Source organism: Ochlerotatus camptorhynchus, unplaced genomic scaffold (genome assembly GCF_037179485.1).
Source record: "Ochlerotatus camptorhynchus isolate MF236.1 unplaced genomic scaffold, CSIRO-AGI_Acam_v1.1 ptg000023l, whole genome shotgun sequence".
NCBI classification, from domain to species: domain Eukaryota; kingdom Metazoa; phylum Arthropoda; class Insecta; order Diptera; family Culicidae; genus Ochlerotatus; species Ochlerotatus camptorhynchus.
Window position 1 is genome coordinate 616,138 of NW_027040515.1, and position 26,996 is coordinate 643,133.

The window sequence follows — 26,996 nt, forward strand, 5'->3', positions numbered from 1 at the left end:
CGAAAATCCATGTCTGACGCCATTTTGAATTTCAAGATGGTGGCTTTCGATTACAGAAAAAACAGGGGACACTGCCAAATACTCCAATTCTGACAACACCCAAATTGAAGGGTATATGACTGAAATTCTCAGTTTTTCCATAAACGGAAGCCACCATTTTTGATTTCGAGATGGCGTCAGACATCGATTTCCGGTCTCTAGACATCACCACGATTCCAAAAATACCCATATTGAAGGGTATTTGGCAGTGTTTCCCAGTTTCTCTATTACCGAAAGCCGCCATGTTGAATTTCAAGTTGGCGTCAGTCATCATTTCCGATCTCTTTACGTCATCTCGATTCTGGAAATGCCCACATTTTATAATAGTTCATTTGAATTCCCAGTTTTTCTGTATTCAAAATCGCCATTTCGACTTGACATTGCATTAAAATGTTCATCAAATACAAATTCTGTTTAAATATTTTCCATCACTGGCAATTCTGAATAATGCGCACCAGACACATACACAGCAACAGCACCGGATCTGTTCTTGATTTCAGAATATCATGCTTGTGAACACGAAACACGGTACAAGAAAACCAGAACCGCACCGTGTACAGCGTACTGATGAACACTGGGCGGTTTTGCTTGCAACAACAAAGCCGAACCGACACCAATACCGTACACGTGGTACAACAGATCGGCACATCGATATTTATTTAGAACTTCGCATCAGTGCTGAACCGGTGTTTTGCCCATGACTGGAATTTAGTATTGGGTGGCAAGAACAACGATACTCTGTTGCCCAGGGAAGTCGACAAAAATTCCAACACAAAAGGTTTCCTAGACCGGACTGGGAACCGAACCTGCCTCCTCCAGCGTGGTAATGTAGGGCTTAAGAAGCATTGATTATACAGCCATTACATAGCAAAACGATATAGTGGTGGTTATCAGAATTTCGTAAAAATTGGTAGTTTTGTTCCTTATTGCAACATATTGAATTCGTATTTTTTTTTAAATTTTGTCTTTATTAAAATCGATTTTTTTTTTCAAATTGATTTATAGCGACTGTAACATGGTCACGTCGCATAGGAGTATTGAGTGAAAACCCAAAACTTGATAACTCAAAAACGAAAAAAAAAAACAGCACTGATCTTTTGATACAGGGTGGCCAATGAATTTTCATTTTGAAATTCCCGGTTTTTCCTGGTTTTCCCGGCTCAAATATTTTCGAGGAACTTCGAATCAACTTGAAATTTTTTTTTAGGCTCGATTCCTCTTATGATTGTAAACCGCCAGAATATACTTAGTACCAGAGTCATGGATTTTTAAGGTCGCATAGCCGAACGATGTTGGACTGAATGGGTCATTATACCGAATTTTAGAGAAAGAGATTAAATTAAGCAATTGTTTAAAAAAAACAACAAAGTATCGTGATCTGTTCATATACAAATCTACAAAACAAATTTTAATTTCCATGATTCTGAGCATTCAAAGTGTTTTTTATGTTACTTCATACGCGAAGTTAACGATTTTCAGAGTTGGTTGGAAATGCTAACATGAAGCTTTAGTGTGATGATTTATTAGCTAGAGAATGATCTTTAGAAGAGGGTAGGTGGATAGTTCCGTTAGAGTACGGCAGTATGAAAATTGAATAGAAGTTGAAAATGAGCGAAGGGCCATTAAAGCGACAGTTTACAAGATAGACGCACATTTTTGCCTGTGGACTTGGAGACATACTTCAAGTCCCCGCGTACATCGTACGGGCTAGGCAAAAATGTGCGTCTATCTTGTAAACTGTCGCTTTAATGGCCCTTCGCTCATTTTCAACTTCTATTCAATTTTCATACTGCCGTACTCTAACGGAACTATCCACCTACCCTCTTCTAAAGATCATTCTCTAGCTAATAAATCATCACACTAAAGCTTCATGTTAGCATTTCCAACCATGATTCTGAGGCCAAAGCTAGAGTCTAAGAATATGCCATGAAAATCTATCCTAGATTTAGTAGAAAAAACAGGATTGGATTTTTCCAACAATATGAAACTGTAAAAAATAGTCTAAATGTGGGATTTTTAAATTTTTTTTCCGAATCTCTGATTTAGAAATTTGAATTTGGAAAAATACAGTCCCTGGAAAATTATGTGGTCTTCGAAAAATGTTCAAGGTTCAAACCAAAAGAATTATAAAAATTCAAAATTCTATGAAGAACTCGAAGAAAAATTCAACGGAGCTCTGACAAAAATCCAAAATTAATTCTAGGATTAAGTCCTGACGAATTCTTGAAAGAATTACAAGGGAGTTGTGGGGAGAACTTCAAGGAGAATTCCTAGGTAATTCGGAAGAGAATTGTATGCGAATTGCGAGGAGGATAGCAGGTAAATTTTAAGAAGAGTTAAAAAAGAAATATAAACAGAATTTAGAACGTTTTCTGATAATAATTTCAAAGGAATACTGAGGAACATCTTATCTTTCTTTATTAAAGAGACTTTCAGCCATCGGCTGGTTCATCTCTAGCTGAGGAACATTCACAAGATAACTTTAAGCAAGATCCGAGAAAAATGCCGAAGGAATCGTGATCTGAAGTAAATAAAGAAAAATGCTGAATAATTAAAATTAAAATCTTAAGAAAGTTCGTAAGATTCGTAAATCCGAATTAAAGTAGGCCCGCGAGTAACACAGTGAGAAGTGAAAACATCCGATTTCATCCGAGTGGTGGTTGGAGTAGAGGCTTCGCCGCACGTCACCAGACAACAGAGGAACCCGCGACACACGACAGCAACCAAGGTGAGTACCTCTTTTGTGTTCTCATCGCACGACAAATTAAAATCGATTTGTACGTTATACCCGTTCTGAGAGAGAGGTGTACCGTAAAAGTCAGTTCAACTTGTCGTAAGGAATAAGGCCGTTCTTAGAGAAGCTTTTTTCCTAACCAGAATTAGCAAAGTTCTTAGAGAATTGCTATTTTGGAAGACTCAGACGAGTTCTAAGAGAACGTCTGATTCTAAATAATAAATCACCCCCTGATTGCCAAAATTCAAACGTGAGATTAGTGCTTTGAAAAGAGCAAGAAAACTATTCTCCAGATCAGAATCTTCTGACTCAGAAGAGAGCGATTCTTCCCACGAATCAGGAGAGCATTCTCACATACCAATTAGGTTTCCATTAGCCTTAATTGAAAACCTCGAAATATCTTCAGAAATGGAGCAATTAACTCACCAGCTCGCTAGCATTATGCAGCAGCTAAAAGAGTTGAATGAAAATCAAAACCGTCAGCAGCGAGTGATCGACAACTTGCAAAACGTAGCACCTGCGGTAGCACCCGCAGAACAGCAAAATCATACTGGTGTGAATCTGGAGCACCTATATAAAATTCCAGACCCTATTAAATCCTTACCTGTGTTTGAGGGTAATAGGAAACAGTTGTCGGCATGGCTGACAACAGCCGAAAATACCTTAAATTTGTTTAAGGATCGCGTTAATGATACCCTTTTCAATATGTACGTCACCGCGGTGACAAACAAAATTCAAGGGAAAGCCAAAGACATTATTTGCCTTGCCGGTAACCCGCAAGACTTTAATGCCATAAAAGAAATTCTGACGAATGCACTCGGGGACAGACAAGAGCTGTCCACGTACAAATGTCAACTTTGGCAGAACCATATGAGTGACGGAATGTCTGTCCAAAAATATTACCAAAGGACGAAAGACCTAGTTCAAAACATAAAAACGCTGGCAAAGCAAAAGGAAATTTACAAGAATAGCTGGCAAGCTATTAATGAGTTTATCGATGAAGATTGCTTAGCATGAAGATTGCATTTATCGCCGGCTTAAGAGAACCCTATTTTTGGTACGCTCAGGCCGCGCGGCCAAACGACATCGAGGATGCCTACGCATTCCTCTGCAAATTCAAATCCAAAGAACTAACCGCAGCATGTATGTCTGATAAATTGCCTTCAAGAAAACTCAGCTACCAAAATCAACAAAAATTTAAAAACCAAAATCAACAGAATTCAACATTCTCAGAAAAGACTTTTAAAAGGAATTCTGAAAATTCCGAAAAACCGGAATTTAAATCTTCAACAACACCTATGGAAATCGACCCCTCAATCAGAAGTCGATTGACACTCAATAAAAAACTCATAAATAACCAAGAATTGGACTCTGAACATGATTCAGAATCAGAAAACGAATCAGAACAAGAGGTCGCAGTAAATTTTCAAATGAAAATCAATACACAAAACGAAACATGAATTTTCTCCCTTATCTTGAAGTAAAACACCCAGAAACAAACAAAATTATCAAACTTTTGATCGACTCAGGCGCAAATAAAAACATTATTTCCCCAGGTTTACTCACTCGTCCAAAACCCATAAGTACTTCTATCACAAATGTTTCTGGAAATCATACAATTGAAAATAAGGGAAAACTAAAAATTTTTAAGCACTTCCCTCCATTATCATTTTATGAATTTAAATTTCATGAATTTTTTGACGGTATATTAGGCGCAGAAACACTTGCAAGATTTAAGTCAAAACTTAATTTTGAAACCGAAACACTACTATTAAAAAGAGATAACATTAAATTTTTAAAATTCTTCGCTTCTAAAACACCTGAATACCATCACACAGTAACTTTGAAAACATTAAATAATCGTGACTGGTTTGTCCCCGAATTTCAAAATTTGAATAGCAACTCCTTTGTGAAACCGGGTTTATACAGAGCAGAGAATTTTAAAACTACTATTAACATTCTAAGTACTGAACAGAAACCACCAGAATTTTCGAGTCTCCAACTCACAATAAATAATTTCGAAACAATTGACCCTATCCCCATGGAATCAACACATAAATTGAATTACGAGGAAATAGACGAACTCATCAGGACTGATCATCTATCTTCATTAGAAAAATCAAAACTAATTGATCTGATTTTAAAAAACCAACAAGTTTTATTGCGCAAAGGAGAAAAATTATCTTCGACCACTGCTATAAAACATAAAATTATAACCGACAATGATGCTCCGGTTTACACCAAAAGTTATCGTTATCCACACCATTTTAGAAAGGACGTTGAAGAACAGATCCGGGAAATAGATAACGGTATAATTTCCCATTCTACTAGCCCATACTCCTCGCCGATATGGGGAGTACCAAAAAAGCCAGATGCCTCTGGTAAACGTAAAATACGTGTCGTTATCGATTACAGGAAACTTAACGAAAAGACTGTAGACGATAAATACCCAATGCCACAAATAGAAGACATCCTCGATCACCTTGGAAAGTCTGTTTATTTCACTACGCTGGACCTTAAATCTGGATTCCACCAGATCGAAATGGATCCAAAACACAGGGAAAAGACAGCATTCTCCACTGATAAGGGCCATTTCGAATTCACACGAATGCCCTTTGGTCTGAAAAATGCCCCCGCCACCTTTCAGAGGGCAATGAACAATATACTTGGGGATTACATAGGCACAATTTGCTATGTATATCTTGACGATATTGTTATCGTTGGACGAAACTTGAATGAACACTTTAAAAATCTAGCTCTTATTTTGACGAGACTTTCAGAATTTAACTTAAAAATTCAATTAGACAAGTGTGAATTTTTAAGAAAGGAAGCTGAATTCCTTGGTCATGTTATCTCTGAAAATGGCGTCAAGCCAAACCCCGAGAAAATAGAATAAAAATTTAAATTGGCCGATTCCAAAAACGGAAAAAGGGATAAAACCGTTTCTTGGATTAGCAAGCTACTACCGTCGTTTCATTAAATATTTTTCAAAAATTACTAGATATATGACGAAGTATTTAAAAACGGATACTACCTTAAACCTTCAAGATCCACAATACATAAATGCATTTAATTCATTAAAAAACATCATTTCAACCGATCAGGTACTAGCATACCCACAATTTGACAAACCGTTCATTTTAACAACGGATGCGTCAGACCACGCATTGGGTGCAGTGCTTTCGCAAATGCAAAAAGGTATTGAAAGGCCTATAGCATTCGCGTCAAGAACACTGACAGACACAAAGTCCCGTTATGCTACCAATGATAAAGAAGCATTAGCCATAAAATGGGCTGTAAACAAATTTAAAGCTTACCTCTATGGTGCCAAATTCACCCTCGTAACCGATCATAAACCATTGACATTTATCAAGACATCTGAAAAAAACCCCAAAATTCTTAGATGGAGATTGGACCTTGAAAATTATGACTATGACGTAAAGTATAAGGAAGGACGAGCTAATGTAGTAGCCGATGCTTTAAGTCGACGTCCTTTGGAGATTAACAATAACGAAACAAAGATCGAAAGTAACACAAATTCTTCCACTGCAGGCAAAAAAGACGCGCTTACCGAGCGCCCAGTCGAGGCTAATTTAAACGAAATTTATACTGATAATAACGCAGAATCTTCCATTTTATGTACCAATGAAGACATACAACCAACCATATCTATAGAAGATGAACCATCCGACGATAACAATACAATTCACTCTGGAGAAGATTCTAATGATTTTTATATCCACTTTGTAGACAAACCAATAAACTACTACAAGAATCAACTAATATTTCGGACATCAGGGCTTACCACAGTTATCCAGGAAACGTTATTTGGAAACCATAAGAGGACAATCGTAACACAACCCAACTTCACGACGCAGGACATAACACAATTTTTGAAACTATATCATAATGGTAAGCAAACGGCTATTTTGGCGTCCGAACCTATCATGCTTCTTATTCAAGAATCATTCAAACAACACTTTGACAAGAAAGGTCATTTTGTTTTTGCAAGTAACCTTGTCGAAGACGTGCAGAACGAGGAAAGACAAAATCGTTTAATAGTAAATGAACACGAGAGAGCCCACAGAGGCATTGCAGAAGTAATGTCTCAGTTAAAACGTTCTTATTACTTTCCAAAAATGCATAAATTCGTTAATATGTACATCAATTCCTGTAAGATGTAACAAGCATAAATACGAGCGCAAAATCTCCCCGCGTCCTATCACTGACAAGCCCATGGAACGCGTACACATGGACATTTTTATAATGGACAATTGTAATTTTCTATCTCTCATTGATTCTTTCTCCAAGCATGTACAACTATGTTATATGAAAACTAAAAACCTCATTGATGTTCAAAAAGCCTTAACTAAGTATTTCGTTTCATTTGGCATACCAAAACTGATAATAACAGACCATGAAACTACATTCCAGTCCATTCAATTCAGGAACTTTATTTCACAAGCAGGATCGTCTTTAGCCTATGCATCGTCGTCTGAGTCTAATGGCCAGATAGAAAGGACACATTCAACTATAATTGAAATATTTAACAGTAACAAACACAAATTTGAAAATATGGGAACAAAATCTATAGTAAAATTATCTGTAGCCTTATATAATAATTCAGTTCATTCTGCAAGTTCCTTCACCCCAAACGAGATAGTCTTTAACAATAACAATAATATGAATCCAATCGACATAGTCAATAATGCCGAAAAAGTTTTTCGAGAAGCTAGGATAAACATGTATAAGTCACAAAACAAACAAAGGAAACAAAATACGAATAAGGAAGACCCCCCCCCCCACAATCGAAGAAAATCAGGAAGTCTTTGTAATCCCTAATATCAGATCAAAAAGACAACCTAGGGCAAATGAAACTAAGGCACACGATATTACCCATAAAACATTCAAAAACGAACGAAACATTAAAAGACATAAAAACAAAATTAAAAGGCTGAAGAAAACGTCCTAACTTTAGAAATCTAAATTACAGAACACTGGAATATACCTATGCCGCTACCTTATCATCATTGTCTTGGCTGTTATAGTAACGACAGAATCAAAAATGGAAATACGGAACCTTCATCAGGACCCAATACTTTTAGTACAACACAAGGAATGCAAAATTCAAACAGGCTTGATAAAAATTGTCCATCCAATAAATATTACCGTCATTGAAACAAATGTAAATCAAATTAACAAAATAGCTAGGAAATTAGACGATAATTTACAAATTTCCCAGTTGGTCATACGAAAGAGTAGGGAGCTGCATAGTAACCTTCTGCAGATAAAACCAGCGGAACGGAAAAGGAAAAGGCGCTGGGATGCCCTAGGATCAGCTTGGAAGTGGCTAGCCGGAAGCCCTGATGCAGATGACCTCCGCATCATTAATAGAACAACAAAAGATCTCATCCAAGAGAATAACCGACAAATTCAAGTTAACCAAATGATTTCAAATAGAATTGCCGATATCAGCAATACAGTCAATCAACTTATTGCTCAGCAGAACATGGAAAACAAAATCTTGCTCGAGGAATATGAAGCTATCAAATTACTGCTGTATATGGACACCCTTAATAGCATCATCACGGAAATCCAGGACACATTACTTAGAACGCGTATTTCTCTACCCAACAATAAACTACTTACTTTAAAGGAAATTTTACATATTGAATCACTAGGGGAATTTACGTATTCTCGGCAACCTAAGCAGCAACCTTCTTTCTATAGCCTTTTTCGCTAAGGAACGCACACACATGCAGTATTGGTTTGTTTACAATCTTTTGCTGCCAGCTGCTCTAACAATTTCAGTCGAAATAATTGTCAAAAACTGTTTTGAAACGCTTTTACAAAGCTCCAATCTTCTCTAGTGAGAGCGAGTATTGTCGGCAACCAGTTTTTCTTCGGCAACCGTTCCATTTGAACTGCATGTAATTCTGCTGTTCTATTATCGGCAACTCGAAATCAGCTACAATTTGTAGTGCGTGTGTTTCATTTCAAGAAAACCTTGCTAGATTGCTTCTTCTCAGTGGTAAAAATATAGTCAAATTGAAGCTGAAAGCATAAAGAATCGTTTGCATGCATTCAGCGAAGTGTTTTCGTAACAAAATCCAGTGAAAATAGTGTTTCAATTTGGGTTGCCGAAAATAGTCTGGCATGCCGAAGCCGTCATTTCCCCTATTGCATGAGCAAGGAATTAAGACACGATACCCAGAACAAGCATTGGACTACGTGAACCCGAAAATCGCAACACAAAACGATTTACTACTATACATTCTGGAGATACCAGAACTACAGAAATCTCAATCAGAAATCATCCAAATCTTTCCGCTAATCGTCGACGATACCATCATTACCAACCTACCAACATTTGTAGTTAAATCAAATCATGACATCTTTACCACTTCACACCCAGAAGAATATATTCAACGGACAACATACATGCAATTATTGGAGGATAATTGCACACACTCAATGATTACGGGAATCATAAGCCATTGCAATGCAATGAAGGAAATTAACACGTTTACTAGTCTGATTTCGGACAACAGCATTCTTATCAATAACGCCAAAAGTTTATACATGCATTCAAGCTGTGACCACACAACAGGACCCTTTCAGGAAATTTTTTGATAAAATTTTTCAATTGCAGTATAACAATAAACGACCAGATTTTCACATCACAAGAAGAATCTGGTAGCACCAAGGAACTGCAAGGCGCATTTCCCAGTTTAATAATCAACCGAACTATAGTTGAACATCATGACATTCCAACGCTCAGCATCTTAACCAAGGAGAACCGACATCAATTGGAATTTATCAACCTTAAGCAATACAATCATCAAAATTGGATTTTCGGCATGCTAGGAGGGCTGTCAATTTCAACAGTCGCTATAACAGGAGTAATCATCTATGTGTGTTTTCGGAAACGAAAGTTCACCATCAAGATTCAACAATCAAAGTCAAGGAACAAAAGGCAGAAGTCATCAGAAGTCACATCCGACAACAAGCACAACAAGGACGAGGACGTCCTTTCTTCACCCCCCGGAGGAATCAGGGAACACATTTCCATATAAACTAGCGGTGTCATCAATGTACCGCGTAGCAACACATCGGACCACGCAACCACTCCAGTTCATCGAGCATCAAGCGTCAGCAGAAATTAGAATTATGCAGTGCTAGCAGAAGTAGGGCATAAGTATGACCGCTGAGGCAAAATTCAATCAGTTCAGTTTTAGCATTAAGTGAGAAGTGTAATCAAATGGTTTAGTGCAATAAAAGTTTTTTTTATAATCATTATGAGAACCGTCTCGTAATTATATGCTTGCTAGATTAAGCTCAATCTGTTATTCAAGTTTGAATTTTTGTTGGAACATGTTTAGGTTTATTGATTTTTCCCGGTTTATTCATTTTTCCCGGCTTCTTTTCAAATTCAGGTTAATTCCAGGTTAATTCCTGGTTTTCACGGTTTTCCGGTTCCCTGGCCACCCTGTTGATATGATATGTAAAAAAGCCTAAATTTTTAAGAAAAAAATATAAAAACACATTGCGCCAACTATCTACAAACCATGAAAACCATAAAAAAAAAAAAAACAAATACAATAAATGTTTTTCAATAAAAATCCCAATTTTTTTTGATAATATTTTATTTTTTCTAAAATTTATTTTTACTTTACCTTTCATTCGATATTTTGATCTTTAAAATCGGTCTAATGGTTCAAAAATTAAACATTTTTGAAATAAGTAATTTTTGAAAAAAAAAAATCGATTTTTTGGACCACCCTAACGTGGAAACGGTCACCCTAATGACAAAATATAAAAATATGGGTCCAATATTTTGCGATAAGGAACAAAACTAACAATTTTAATGAAATTCTGAGAACCACTATATCGTTTTGCTATGGAATGGCTGATAATAATAATAAAATGAAAGAGTCTATACAGTCACCCCAGTATTGTGGGCCAGCTAGTCAATATTACGGTTCAGTCAGTTTTGCCTGTTAATCAAATGGAAGTGACCCATAATTGTGGGTGGCCCACAATGCTGGGGTGACTGTAGTTAGATTACAATTGACGCACCTCTTGGTTAAAAAACAAACTTCGTATCTGCAAGAGAGAATGAGTGTTTGGATTTGGAAATAGCTCAAATGGAAATGATTATCTTATTATTATATAAAAGGAATTCTCTGTCCTAAAATGTAATCAAATTGAAGCTGAAAGATTTAGGAATCGTTTAAATACATTCAGCGAAGTGTTTTGGTGAGAAAATACATCGAAATTTACGTTTGAATTTTGCCTTGAAAACAGTCAATGGATGCTGAAGTCATATATGAGAACTTTTGAAACAGTTTGTTTCATGAAATATCATGAATTAAAAGATTCGGATCATCTAAGAAAAAAATAAAAATAAATCTATTTGAGAACTTTCGAAACACTTTGATTGTCTCAGTGGAGAATTCGGAGATTATATTGAATTGTTGAGTCAAGCCATAATTGAATTACGAGCTAAAAATTTCTCAATTGATGGATTCTAATTACCTTATTTGAGATTTCGGAGATTATATTAAACAAAAAAAATGCGAAATTGCGCATTTGAAGAATTCTGATTATCTTATTTGAGATTTGAAAAGTTGACAAATTGAAGAGCTTTTGAAACAGTTTGATTTCATGAAAGAATAAGACTAGGCTCTCTGGAGCCCCAAATCCTCAAATACAGTAGCTATGTACAAAGTAAAAATTAATCCCACTTGACCGTACAGTAATGTAGTCGCACCAATAAATACCATAAAATCTAAGACTCACCTTCAAGATCGATCCCATTTCCGCGACGTAGATCCGTTCCGTCTCGAGCAGCTCGGCCAGCACGTGTCCTCGTTTAAGCTTCCGTTCGTCCGAATCCTATGGCCGATGGCGGCAACGTCGGCAGCAGAACAAACGAAGAATCGCGACAAAGCCGCGACACAATAAAACACGTGAAGAAAAGAAAAAAAAAACAACAAAGATTGCATTAGCGCTCATCAAACCAACCGAGCAGCAGCAGCAGAAGAAGAATGCTGATGACTGCAAAAGCCAAGGAATTACCGTTTGACTCTGCAGATTGAGATCGCTGTCCGAGCTGGCAATGATGGTATCGCTACTGATGGAAATGCCCGAGTCCGGGGGTCCATCGATCGAGCGGGGCCGCGACGAGAAGCTTTCAATCTGCGGAACCGCGCGCGCGGAGCAAAAAGATGATGGAATAGAAGTGGGAAAATGGATTAGAAAATTAAGTCTTTAGCGGTTCTCAGCCGGTGTTGGTTTTTGGATTGAATGTTTCACTCTGTGTTTTGCGAAAGACTTCTCACTTCCCGTTTCGTTCCCGACCAGCATTGACTGGGTGGGGATGCCATTAATCAATCGTTTGCTTGTTCTTGTGGCATTAATTTTCTAACGGAATCGTAAGTATTGTGTTTAGTTTTTACAAAGTTTTGCATGCAAATTGATTAGTTTTAAGCGCAGGCACATCAGCCTACTAATCTTTAACGGCCGAAAAAGTGGAACGCGGCTTCAATTGGACGCAGTAAGCGGTGGGCGGCTACTGAATATTAGCCAAAATTTCGCTCGTTTAAACTAATGTGCAAACGTATGAACACTTCCCCCGAGGTCAGACAAAAAAATAATCATTAGCAAGTTTTATTTGACTTTCCATTGCCTGCAGGGAAACGTGCAATCGGACTCGGAGATATCTCAGGAAGCATCCACCATGACGTATCGGGTGTTGTTGAGTTGCGTACAGATTAAACTAGCTGCCGATTTTGACAATTGTAGCGGCGGCGGCGGCTCATTTTCGCCTCATTATGAAAACGCAAAGCCGGAAGAAAGTTCACGTTCGAGTTGTGCTGCGGCTACCTATAAGAGAAATGCATCGCGAAAAAACGCAGATAATTACCTTACTGTTGTGCTTCGCCACTCCGCACTGGCAGAGCTGAGCTTTTCTCAGTACCACTCCGCCACAGCCGCCGCCTCCATTACAGCCACCGCCACCATGGCCAACTCCGTTTCCATTACCATGACTAGCGCATCCGTTACCACTGACAACAGAACCGTTGCAGCCACCGACGTCGATCGAACTAATGATGCAACTGTTACTGCCCAGTGCAATACTCCTCCTACGCCGACAACAACAGCAGCAGTTTCCTGCATTATTGCAACATCCTCCTCCTCCGCCTCCGCCTCCCCCTCCACCTCCGTCACCTTCTCCAGAACCAATCGATTGACAATTGTCCAAATCTTCAAAGTAGTTGTTATTCCAAAATAGCGCTCCATCACACCCCAGCCTTATACTGGTCTTTGAAGTGTAACGATTGCCATTGGAGCTGCCGTTACTACACGTTACACTGGACATGTTCGATCCATCGCTGCAAAGTGTACTTCCCGTGCTCACGGTAGAAACAATAGACAGCGGCTGCTTGTTGTCGGCGGGACTGAGCGACCGTTCGCTCTGATCATAGTAGCCGTCGTCCTTGTCCGAATCTCCTCCGTTGGAACTCACCGTGGAAGCAGCTGAACTTCCACCACCACTACTTCCACTGGCCGACGTTGAAATCAACGACAACGGTTCACTAATGCTTGCCGTAGTCTTCCCCGACCCCTGACTCGAAATGAAAATCTTGATGCTATTATTCTCCTCGTTCTTGATCTTGTTGTTGATGTTGATCTTGTCATCATAGGGCTTATTCTGTGGGTTATTGTTAAGCTTGATGTTCCGCTGATTCTGCTGGTTCCAGAACTTCTGCCGGGCCAGCACCGTTTCCGTAATGTCCGCAATCGGTTCGATACACTTTTCGATGATCATGCGATTCGTTTCCAGATCGATCTCCTTGATTTTAGACGAAATAACCCGTACATTCTCGCAGCTGTTGTTGAGCTTATCATTCAGAGCGTTGTTGAACATCATTTCACTGTCGCTATCGTTGATCACGATCGACGTTCGTTTACCGCAGTGGATCTCCGGTTCCTTGCCACCGCTACAGCCGCTCTTATGACTCTCGTGGGATCCAGATTTTTTGGAAGCACAGGAAGAAGTTGATATTGTCGAGGCGGACGAAGACGATGACGACGAAGACATCGGGCAGTTTGAGAATTTACAGTTTTTGTACCCGCACGAAGTCTTGCTGCTCTTGACGCTCAGTGTACTCGATTCGTCATCGCTGAGGGTTCGCTCCAGAGACTTGGACCGAACCCGGGTTAGGTCGCTCTTTGGTTCTTCCTTATGTGCCGCAGCGGCGGCCATCGATGCCGAACAGAAATTGGCCGTTTCGGTGGGTCCTGTTCCATTGTGGCCATCGATTATCCGACGAATTCGTTTGCTGATCGTGTCATCCGAACCGATGACCGATACTGGCGATGCTGGAGGTGGTGGCGTCGAGGCTGCCGCCGCCGCCAGAGACAGGGCACTTTCTTCCGCCTTGTACCGAGCGCTTAGACGTTTGTGGACGAGGTATTTTTGTTGTTTGGCGGACATTTCATCGTTCTTTGCCTTGTTTTTCTCGAAGCGATGGACGCTTTCTCGCACGACACCGCTACCGGTACCGATCATCACCGGAGGTGGAGCGGGGTTTTTGCTGACAATTTTCCGATTCAGCGCGATCACACTGCTACTGTGCTGCCGGGATAGAAGCGGGGGAAGCGACGGAGGCGGATGACTGCTTCCGCCGCCACCACTGCCACCGTCGACGATTCCTTTCGACTCCAGGAACAACTGGTTTATCCGATGAATATCGTTCATTGATCTATGGCGTGTAATCAGATTGGTACTGGTATGGCTCTTTTGTAGTTTGAAACGATTGTTGCCTTCGAACTGTTGCGGCTGTTGCTTGAAGGTGGTACTTTTTACCGACGGAGTCGATTGCAGGTTGATTTCCGGCTTTTTCCCCGATTGATTGATCACTCGGAGCATACTGGGCCGGTTGGATCGCAGATCCCAGCTCAAACGTTTGTGTGCATCCGCCGGGTCCTGTTTGGGCTCGGGTTTCGCCGGACTTGGACTCATTTCCCTAGCACCGGGCGGCTGCGGCGGATGTTGTTGACCGTCTTTGTTAACCACACCATACAGTTTGTTGTCAACGTAACGCTCGTAACTCCTGCTGTCAAAATAATACTGAACCGTTTCCAATTTGTTTTTCTTCTTATTATCGAAAAGAGCGTACTTCTTTTTTCCATTCTTCATCTTCACGTCCGTATCGTTAATGTATTGCAGCTTTGCCCCAATTTCAGCGATCGAATTGTTCGACCCGAACCCGTTGTGTTTCTTGTACACCAAATACTTCGATTTGACATCTTTGAGGTTAGGTGTGGAGCCGTTACCCGCACTGCTAGTCAAATTGACGCTACTAGTCGTGAGTTGTTTCTTGATTGCATTTGCCACGTTGCCCTTGGTAGGCGCTGCCGCTGCCACCGTTCCCTTCGCCGTCTTCTTCTCATCTGCTGTCTTTTTCTTCTCACTCCCGGCAACGCCATCGTTTTTCAAATTTACATAATTCACCTTCAGCAGTTCCATCTTGGGAACCTTTGAAAACATGTCCTCATCGATGTGGTCCAAGTCACCTTCGCTTCCCCGATTTTGCGCCGGGATTTCCTGCTGATGGTTAACCTTCCTTCCCGTATCGACCTTCGGGCCTACCACGATTGATCCGATCCGGCTACTACTAACGCTTCGAGTGTTCCGAAAAATCGGAATTCCCCTTCTGCCCCCATTTTCCGATCCACCGCCCTTCCCACCCCCTCCGGGCCCGGGGCCGGTCGCAGCAGGCGTTGGTGGTGGCGGAGGCTGCTGACCAGCGGCTGGTTGCTGCTGACGACGGGTCTGATGCATCATCATAATGGTTCACATGCTGTCATTTGCTAGTGGAAAAAACAAAAAACAATTCAGACAGAGATTAAAGTCAGTCGGTTTCCCTGAGGGAAGGTTACGGACCCCCATTAGTGATGAAGAAAGAGCCACTCCAACAAAAAAAAAAATACGAAGAAGGTAATCACCGCTACCGGTCGCGGTTGATTAACTGTCGTCGGGTCAAATTTCGAAGAATTGATGATGTTGATGGTGATGATGCAATCGGCGAATGCTACCGAGATGAACTTGAACAATCCGTCAAGATGGGCACTGGTTGATTGGGTCTTCGATTAGTTAAGTCATTTGACCTTATATGAGGGGTGATCACGCTGCTGGCTGGCAGGTTGATCAGATTTCCAGCTGAGATGATACGAACAAAGCATAATGTCGAGGATCCCGCTAATCTGACCGGTTTTAATTTGGACTCGTTAAGGCCTTTGGAAGCCCATTCTACGTGATCGTTGAAGGATTCCTTTGGTCGACAGCAAGCTTGCAAATTATGATTATATTAAAAGCAATCAGCAACCAGAAAACTCTATTAACTTTTACTCACTCACTCACTCAGCGATTAATAAATCGTTGATTACCACTCTTGTACCTTACAAGTAAAACTAAAAAACATCTAACATCTTTTGATTTCATTATTCCGAAAAACATGTTTTTAGGCGAAATGAGCATTTGCAACCTTGAGTTGAAAGTCTGTTGAACGTCCTTGAAGAAGCTTTTCGACATTCATTTTTTTCCTTAGGTGGTCCACTATAGGTAGACCATCCATAGTAGGACAATATTCTCTATATTAATCATCAAAAACCCTTCGATTGCCAACAGCTGAAAGTCCAATTATTTCATTAGTGCTATTTGTTCTACATCGTTCCATGTCGAACCACCGATGCTGCTACTGTTGATGTTATGCTGTGCGTGAAACGCGCTATAGAAAGCAGCCCATTAGTTACCGCCACTCAAACAACTGGTTCCGTACGGGTGAACCGGCCGTCCGAAATCCGACACAGTGACTCTACCTACCTCTACCGGAAAGACATAAAAGCAATGTGCACCGCCCGCACTTACACTACATACAACAAACAAACAACCGAAGCTAACGAAAGCAGCGCGCTGAGGAAAACCCTTTGCCATAAGAGCCATTCTCTCGCGAAGAAAGGAAATCTAGTTCAATCATTATTTCCACCACCATCGTATCGCGCTTCATCTCTTCATCGCCGTCGTCGTCGTCGTCTTCACGCCTTCCAATATAGATCTCAGCGTGCGAAAATTGGCCGGCCTCACTCTCTGTTTGGAAAAGTGATGGACGTTTTTTTTTTGTGTGTGTTGTGGTATGTATTTGTTTTCTTGGTTTGTTCCATCATAAGGGATAACCCAACTTAAGCTCCATGGGAGGTAGGGTTGATGTGTAATTGGCTTTCAAACAATTAGTGTGATTTCCGTTTTCGGAAATTCCCCTCGAATCTCGCGTCATTAGTGCTTTCTTTGATTCTCTGGGGGACATACATAAAATACGTTATTTAGGTTTGTTGTATGTTGAAGTCAAATTCATATTTTGCAACCTCGAAATTAACATAATTTTCTTTATAATATATTATAAAAGCCAAAAAGCCATTTTGACCCGGGGGTTCATCTTACCACAGAAGCCCTCCGTTCAGAGCAATTTGCAAATGACTTCCAGTGCAGGGTGATCATTATTTAAAGACGTTTAAAAATATGCTATTCGAATATTTCTGTTGGTTTGGAATCTTGAAAACTTCTCATGGCCCAGAATATTGGAAATTTTTCCGGAATATTGGTTTGAGGACCAGGCATGGAAAATCATTAATTTCGTGCATTCACTTACATAAATTTGTCTAACTTTTTTCATCAACCGAATTATGTGAAATAAGGTATGAAGCTTTTGTAAGTTTTGATATTAGCTACAACTTTTTATCAAAAACTCAGACCTGTAGTTTTTATGCATGACGAACTAGAGTGGACTGAACTTGTTATTGTTTTTCAGTGAATGTAATTTGCATTCACTGAAAAACTATGCAAGTTTCTGTTTGCTCTCGTTCATCATGCATAAGAGATACAGATTTATAATATTTACAAAAGTTGTAGTTAATTTTAATACCTACAAAAGCTCATTCATTTAACGGAATTCTGTTGATGAAAAAAGTTAGAGGCAAATGAATGTAAATGATTTTTCCTGAATGTCAGACAGAAAACAACTCCCCTAATCATGAAGATTTAATTTTCTAAATTCGAAATCAAGAGAATTTTTCTAAGCGTGAGAATTTTGATTTTTGACGTAGGACTACGTCTGTGATTTCTATATTGGGGTACACTTTGTGAAAACCGAAAATGGAACATGTAACAAAATTATGAAAGATTTTTAACGTTAATAACTCAGCTGTCTCTGGACCAATTTCACTAATATTATCACCAATCGATCAGAAATTTTTCTACACATCTGTTAAATTTAAGTCTTTATCATTTGTCAAAATGTCACTATTGAAAATTGCACGAATGTGCAATTGTTGCTATGATAGTTAAAATTATCACCGATTGCCTGCGAAAAGCGATTTCCCTAACACAGATTTCAAAGTTGAATTCCATCCGGTCTCACCAAACGGTGTTCATTCAATCTCCGCGTGGTGAGTGGTGGTGTTCTCCAGTGCACAACGAAAGGCTGCCGGCAAGCAGCGAGCTGAAGCCCACATGAGCATCCATAGAAGGAGGAAGAAGTCGCACTTCGTGAGTGTCTGTGGGCCATCTATGTCAAGCGCGTCATACTAAAGAGTATAAACAGAGAGAACCACACTCAAATTCCTATTCCTACACAAAACACAAGCTCCTGCTGCAGTTAACCAAAAAAGATTTATTATATAAGACCTACGTCACCATTGCGTACAACCCCATAGGGCTGCCCCTTGTAGTTTTTTTACTTTTACTTTTCTTCTGCGGTCTCGAAAAAATTATCTTGATACTATTGGCGTTGTTCACAGGATTTCTTTAGGATTTTCTCAAGAATTGCCTTAGAATCATATCACAGTTGATTACCTGGAATTCCCAAAGAATTCTCCTGAAATAAACTCTCCGCAGTCAGTTGGTCTCCTAAAATTTCCATGGAATTATCTTCGGAATTCCCTCTAAATTCCACTCAGATTTCTCTGAGAACAATCTTGTAAATTCCATAAAATGCTCCTCAGAATCCCCAAGGAACTATTTTTTTTCCTTTGATTTTTTCCGTCGATCTTGTTTCCCATACTCAGTACCAATGCTACCGACCCCAGGGGAGCAGCTCTCACACCTGGACCCTACCTATCGACCCATCAACTCATGGACCGGGGACCAACGACTTTATTTCTCTTCCGAAGGAAGGCGTGGTCAGAGATTGTATGCCTCAGAACATCCCAGCGGCACCGACTGGGATTGAACCCAGGCCATTTGGAGTGAGAGACAGTCACGCTGACCACTACACCGCCGGCGCCGCTAGGAACTGTTTTTGTTTTCTCTTAAAATTATTACAGCAATAGCTTTAAAACTCTCCTAAACATTCTTTTAAAATTTTCCTCAAATCTTTGTTGGAAATTTCCTTGAAATTTCCCTTAGGATTCCTTTGGAATACTTTTTAGAATTCCTTTGTATCCTCAAAATTTTCATTGAATCCTTTCTAGAATTCTCTTTGGATTCTCCTGCTTCTCTTGGAATTTTACTCACAAGAACTTTGGTTATCTCCTTCAAAATCCCTTGGTCAGAGCACACTTGGAATTCTAGTTGGAATTTCCTTGAAATCCTCCTCGGAATTCTGTTTGATATTTGCTTTGAGTCCTACTCAAGATTCGCTTTGGAAATTCAGAACTAGGGGGAATAGCTCTAATGTTGGCCTATGGATCTAAGATTGGTCTCATCGCTAAAAATCTGCTATTAGGCCAACATTGGGACGGTACTAATGGATATTTTTTGTAGCTATTGAAAATTTAGTCGATTGCTGAATTTATGTATGGGGCATTTAGGCCGACATTACATCCATTTCCCCTACCTAGGAATTTTCCTTACGTTTCACCCTACGTTTCATCTGGAGTTAAACAAAACTAGCATGAAAAGAATCCTCAGATTTCACTTCAAGTTTTTCTAACGAAATGACGTCTGAGACAAAGTTGTCTACAACAGTAAATTCGATCTGACAAAATGTTAAAAGCTGAAATATTTCAAAAAGTATATCTTCAATATTAATTATTTTAATTTGTAAATAACGATCATAAAAAAATGAAAACTTTTGAATAAGGAAAAGGAAAGAGAGAAGGATTCGCTATTTCCATTTAATTCCACTAGATTAGTAAATTGACATTACTAACCCATCTCTCTTTCATTATACAGGTATTCCCAAGGAATCAAAAATATCTCCAAATGACAAAATGACAACCGATCAACGAACCGAATGATAACGCTATGTCAGGAGTGGAAAGCAATAATGATATAATCTTCTCCCTTTTTTTCATGACAAATGCCCGTACGATACAGCTCACTCGCAGAAGAAAACGAGCGAACTGTTGGCAAGCTGCTTCACGAAGTAAAACCGAAGATGATACAAGTGTGTTAATGGGAATTTTTTGGTTATGTCTTTTCTCGATTCTGATCAAGCTATGTCCTCAACCATGTAGGGCGATGAGACAAATTTTATTCATCGCTGAGCTCCTGCACTTTTGGCGATTATGAGTGAACTAAACTCAAATTTGGGTCGTTCTCATTCGCCGTGTAGTAGATAATGAACTATCGCATCGGAACAAACCTATTATTGATTTGTACGCGGTGAAATCATTGATATTAGGGCCCATGCATTAATTATGTCATGCTAAATCGAGCAAAAAATTACACCCCACCCCCCTCCCCCCCTATCGTGACGTTTTTCCTATACCTAATGTATTGCTTTTCACAATATATGCATAATATATGCATCAACCCTTATTGATCTCTTCTGATCGATAGAACGAAAATGGACGATTACGACGCGCTCTACCATATATTGCAACAAAGCAGGCAAGCAATATATTATTATCCTTCTACCACTCCGATCGAGCTATGTTATAGAGCGAGTTTGTCATGGTAGTCGTATCAACCGTTTTGTCTGTATCGTTGCTTGTTTTATGTGTTTGGATTCGCTGGGTTTTCCACAAAAGACGCCCACATTCATCAGGAAACTTTTGGCGTTTTAAAAACATGGACAATGACAATTTGAATTGTCACCACTGTTTTCATTATTCAGATAAGTTCTATTACAAAACATTTTCAATCCTATCAAATTTACTGCTCAATGTCTCGTCTTGCTTCTACTACAAGCCTTGTAGTGTTGTTCAATATCACTTGGAAACATGTGATCTGGGTAGTAATATGATACAGTTCTATAGTCATATTCTGAATAACATATAACAAGGCTTGCAGTATGAACAAGGCAATATATTTATTTAAACCCATTTTCAGCAAACGTGAAATCCAAGGATAAATTAGTCAAACTTAAAATGATAGATATTTAATATCAGTATGGTTGACATTTCGAGTTTAAAGCACAGCACATCAACAACGATGTGCAATACAATCTAAAGTGAAGTGATTTGCTGTCGATTTCATCGTGCTTCGATATGATTTCTTCCGAGGGATTTGCATATCGAATTGCAATGTTTCAAGTAGTGCAAATTCAACAGCAAATCACTTTACATGAACATGAGGTTTTTTTTTAACCGTGTACGCATTGCTGAAAATATGGGGTTATTTTAGTGTGCGATTTCTCGACCTGAGTTGAAAGGATGAAAGAGATGGAAAGGCAATTTTAAAGAAAAACAGATCAGCAGTGTTATCTACGGTTAGCAAGTGAGGATGTGTTAGTAAAGCAGTTGGAGCTCAAAAGGTATTTGTTGGAAAGAAGAGTGATCGAAGCAACAGTACCGCGAGCGGGATAACCAAACCCAGCTTTCCATGCTCGGTAATGGCGGCCTGGTTGTATGAATAAATGTGCTTTTTGACACTATCTGGAGGTTCGGATTTTGACCCCTCCCTTTCCCTTTCCCAGGTACAGAAGAAAATGGAACAACATACGCCCTTCAGTTAGTGTCCCTCAATTATTAATTTGGTCTTAACTGATTCATGACAATTTTGTAGCCAATTAACTACCCATGCTGACTTCGGTTCTGACGCGTGAAATATCTCATGAAATAATTTCTAATCCAAACAGCTCTACTTTCAATTACCATAGAGCTGATTGGGAGCAATATCGAACATTTATTGGATATAGTTTCGATCCAAACATTCCTTTGTAAATCAAAGCTGAAATTAATTATGCTCTTGAATCTCTGACTACTTCTATAGTTGAAGGCAAGAGCTGCCACAGTACCAAAATGCGAAGTTAAATTCGATTCAATTATAATAAACGACGAGGAGGAGGCAATATCAAAGAACACGCGATCCTGCCATGTTACTGGCGAGGAACAAAAATTTTGCAAAAAATGTGTCGAAATTAGACCCGAGTTCCAAACCCTTTTGTAAACTCACAACAATTTTGAAAAAAAAAATCAAAAGCCTATTGCAGCGCTTAAATTTTGACCACAAATTCGGAAAAATCTCAGAAACTTGCTAAGCAATTCAAGAGTTCTCATAATTTCAGTTTGGGTCTTACTAGTGCTATTGAGAATCAGGTTGCTCGAATTTATTTTCCGGGAAAATATTTTTGATGGTTCCTGGGGGGCTGATTTGTACGAATTAAGATCTATAACTAAAAAGTTTCATAATATGAAAGCTCTAGGTGATGATGGAATTTTCTATATCCTCATCAAAAAACGTATCTTTGTTGGTGAAATTATTTAACGGATGTTTTTATTTGGCATACTTTTCTGATAAATGGAAAAATGCAAAAGTTGCAAATCCAGCTGAAGCTTCTAGCTACCGTCCAAAAAGTTTGCTTTCTTCAATAAGTAAACTTTTTGAAAAGATAATTTTAAATAGAATGATTCTTCACACCAATACGAACTCAATTTTTGCAGATGAGCAGTTTGGATTTCGCCATGGGCATTCAACTACTCATTAACTCTTAAGAGCTACCAATTTAATTCGTTCAAACAAATCTGAAGGCTACTCAACTGGAGTTGCTCTTCTAGACATAGGAAAGGCATTCGACATTGTTTGGCATGAAGGTTTGATGGCTGAATTGAAAAAGTTTAACTTTCCACTCTATATCGTGAAATTAGTTCAAAATTATGTAACTGACAGAACTCTGCAGGTAAATTATCAAAATTCCAAATCTAATCGACTACCTGTTAGAGCAGGAGTTCCTCAGGGTAGCATTTTTGGGCCTAAATTGTGTAACATTTTCACTTCGGACCTCCCGGATTTGTCTCAAGGTTGCGACAAATCTTTGTTCGCCGTAGTTGCCTTCCTGGCACAGTACTACCGAGGTACATAGAATTTCTAATGTTGAGACTTTGGAACAAGTGTCCAACAAAATAATTTATTATTTCAGGTAAAAAGATACTTTTTGCCCCGCCCCATACATACAAATCGGCGGGAAATTCTGTGAGGGGTGAGCTATTTTGTGTGCAGAATGTGTAAAAAGGGAGGGACTTCGGAGGTTAATCTAAATGCATATATAAAGGTACCACACTATGTTTAAAGGCTCTCTCGAGTTGTTTGAAAAGTTCATTGCGATAGTGTTCGCGCTCTCTCTTTCGCGGTTTGTCGTGCGTGTGTGTGTGCCCCGTAATGGGGAAGCATCGGTCGCGAAGCCCGGCGAAGGTCCAGAACCCCGGAGAAGGAAGCTCCGGTGTGCCTACCTCGAACAGGTTTGCTGTTCTCCCCATGGATGGGAATATCCAGCCAGCTGTGTTGGAAAAACGCAGTAAGAAGAGGAAGAAGAATCGAGGCCAGTCCGATGTCCCTGCGACGAACATCAGCGATGTTGGAGATTTCGGTGACGCTGCCAAAACCGTGAATACTGCCGAAATGAGCACGGCAAAAGTGAAGCTACCTCCATTGGTAGTGAAAAATGCCCATCTTAATGTGCTCATTGCGGATCTAGCGACGCTGGGTGTTAATGCCGAATACAAGTTGGGCAGAGTCGGCACTAAAGTGATGCTCCGTACCAAAACGGAGTTTGACGTGGTCGTCGCCCACCTGAGGACTTCCAAGGTGGAATTCTTTACCCACGACATTCCCGGTGAGAAGCCGTTCAAGGTCGTCATCAGGGGCCTACCAAACTTCGACCCGAAGTTTATCGAATCAGAAATCAGGGGCCGGTTCAAGCTGGCCCCAAGTGCCGTGTATCGAATGACAAGAAGAGACGAGAATGTGAAGGCGTATCCGGATAGCCTTTTCCTGGTACACTTCCAGAAGGGAACGGTGACGCTCAACGCACTGAAAGCCATCCGGTCCATCAATTCCATCATCGTTCGCTGGGAGCCATACCGTGGCGGCCATCGCGATGTGACTCAGTGCCAGCGGTGTCTGAACTTCGGACACGGTACCCGCAACTGCAACATTAAGCCACGCTACGGAAATTGCGCTCAAGACCATGCCACCTCCGAATGTGCTGCGGATGAAGCTGTGGCGTCCAAATGCGCCAACTGTGGTGGTGCTCACCAAGGATCCAACAAGCAGTGCCCTAAACGCGAGGATTTCAAGCGCATCCGAAATCAAGCGTCCACCAACAATCAACCAGCACGAAGGAAGGATAAGGCCCCGGCTTTCAGGACAGAGGACTTTCCACCTCTTCGTGGACAAGCGAATCCCAGGGTGCGATCCGCGCCCCCTCAAGAAACGTCTGGATCTTCTGCTGGACAAAGCTCTCCATCCCCCCCTGGATTCTGGAGGCAACCAACAGCTCAAACAAACAATCCCGATCTGTTCTCAGCAGACGAACTGATGGAGATTTTTATCAACATGACCGCTGCTCTACATAAGTGCCGCAATAAGCCCGAACAGATCCAAGTGCTCGGTAAGTTCATCATCCAATATGGTGTCTAAACCGCTAACCATCGCTACCTGGAACGCTTGCTCTGTAAGAGCTAAACAGATTGAGCTTGCCGACTTCCTCCGCAAGCATAGCACCGACGTGGGTCTTCTAACCGAAACCCACCTAAAGTTCGGTGACAGCTTCTGGTTGCCTGACCACAACATTATCCGGCTTGATCGCACCAGCTCCAGGGGGGGTGGTGTAGCGGTCATCGTCAGAAAGGGAATCAAGTTTTGCACTCTGCCCCACATCCGCACTTCTATCATCGAGGCCATTAGTGTGGAGGTGGAATCACCAACTGGAAACGTCCGGTTCATCGCTGTTTACTGCCCACGCCAGTGTACCGCAAGCAACGGATTAGGAATCCAATTCAAGAAGGACCTGACCGCCATCACCCGTACTAGCTCCCGATTCATCGGTGGGGGCGACCTGAACGCCCGCCATGAAGCTTGGCGGAACTACCAGAGGAATCGAAACGGATGTCTATTGTTCGACCACGCACAACATGGATTGTACACAGTGCAATTTCCGGACGAACCAACTTTCATCTCTCCGGCGGGAAATCCCTCCACGCTGGACTTCTTCCTGTCAAACATCGGACTATCCAAGCCGGAGGCGCACAACGATCTCAGCTCCGACCACCAACCGGTGGTGACTGAAGTCGGTGTCAACGTGGTTCCTGCTAGAGGCTGCCTGCGTAAAGACTACCACCATGTCAACTGGGTGCAGTACGGTCGAATGGTGGACAGCAACATCGATGAAAATCCACTGCTCGACACCGTAGATGACATCGACTGGGCGTTGGAAGGACTCCAACAGGCCATATCCGAGGCTGACGAGACATGCGTTCGACAAGTTCCTGTGAGGGGTAAGTTTGTTGCTATTGATTCCCACACCCAATTATTGATTCGATTGAGAAATGTGCGTAGACGCCAGTTTCAGAGGACTGGAGACCTGGGCAAAAAACGTGAAATGGCTGATCTGAACAGGCAGATTGCTTCCAGAATGGACTCACTCCGAAATGAAATCTGGACGACCGCTCCAGACCATTCTGGAAGGTAGCCAAGGTCCTGAAAAATCATCCCAAACCCGTTCCACCTCTCAAAGTCGAAAATGATGACGATCGGCTTTTAATCACCCCACAGGAGAAAGCAAATGCGATCGGCAAGCATGTCGCTTCATCGCATTTGCTTGGCTCGAATATCCAAAGTCCGCTCGATGATCAGGTTGTGCAATGCGTACACAACCTTGATGCCTCCCCTTGTGTCGTGCCACCGGCGGATATGATTACAGTACAACAAATTTGCTCAGTGCTGAAATGCACCAAGAACATGAAGGCTCCCGGGTTTGACGGTATATTCAACTTGATCTTGAAGAGACTCAGCATGAAAGTGCAGTCTCTTCTAACCGCTATCTTCAACAGATGCTTGGAACTGCACTACTTTCCAAGCATCTGGAAAGTAGCAAAAATCATACCAATCCGCAAGCCCGGTAAGGATCCAACATTGCCTTCAAGCTACAGACCAATCTGCCTCCTTTCAGCGCTGAGCAAATTGTTCGAGAAACTCATTCTCAATCGTTTGCTCAAGTTTGTCGAGGAAAATAACATTCTCCTTCCGGAACAGTTTGGATTCAGAAAGGGGCACTCCACCAATCATCAGCTAGTACGGGTGTTGAATAACATCCGAAGTAACAAAGCTGTATCCAAGTCCACAGCCATGGCCTTGTTAGACGTTGAAAAGGCGTTTGACAATTTTTGGCATGATGGACTTGTGTACAAGCTTTGTAACTTCAACTTTCCTTTACATCTTATTAAAATCACCCGTAACTACCTCCAGCAAAGGTCGTTTAAGGTATCGTTGAATGGTTGTCTCTCAGACACGTTTTCGATCCCAGCAGGAGTCCCGCAAGGTAGTCTGCTGGGCCCCTTGCTTTACAGCATTTACACTTCCGACATTCCTCCCCTCGGAGACGGTTGCGTGTTTTTCCTGTTCGCAGATGATACCGCAATAGCCGTCAAAGGAAGGATGCCTCGCGAAATAACGAACAAACTTCAACGATGCCTTAACGCCTTTGCTGATTATGCCACCACGTGGAAAATCAAAATCAATGCCACCAAAACACAAGCGATCATGTTCCTCCATCGGCAATCGCCCAAACTGAAACCGGCTCCATCTTGTACTGTAATCATGGATGGCACAAGGGTTGAGTGGTCCGCCGAAGTAACCTATCTCGGGATGTTGTTCGATGAAAAGCTTCTCTTCCGTTCGCATGTAGAGAAAACTGTAGTCAAGTGTTCTACCTTGGTTAGGTGTCTGTATCCGCTGATTTGTCGCAGATCCCGCCTCTCAAGGGTGAACAAACTG

The 26,996-nt window shown here is 40.9% G+C and overlaps 1 protein-coding gene across 3 annotated transcripts in view; it reads right to left on the minus strand.

Moving 5' to 3' along the window:
* Nucleotides 1-26,996, minus strand: part of LOC135706715 (guanine nucleotide exchange factor DBS) — a 435,434-nt gene that overhangs the window by 132,472 nt on the left and 275,966 nt on the right. For 2 of the 3 annotated variants that reach the window (XM_065228374.1, XM_065228382.1), the window contains 2 exons: nucleotides 11,855-11,974; nucleotides 11,576-11,671 (listed from right to left, as the gene is read on the minus strand). In XM_065228374.1, the coding sequence (XP_065084446.1) occupies nucleotides 11,576-11,671; nucleotides 11,855-11,974 (216 nt within the window). Of the gene's footprint in view, nucleotides 1-11,575; nucleotides 11,672-11,854; nucleotides 11,975-12,701; nucleotides 15,656-26,996 lie in introns of those variants that run through there. The other variant, XM_065228366.1, reaches the window with a different exon arrangement.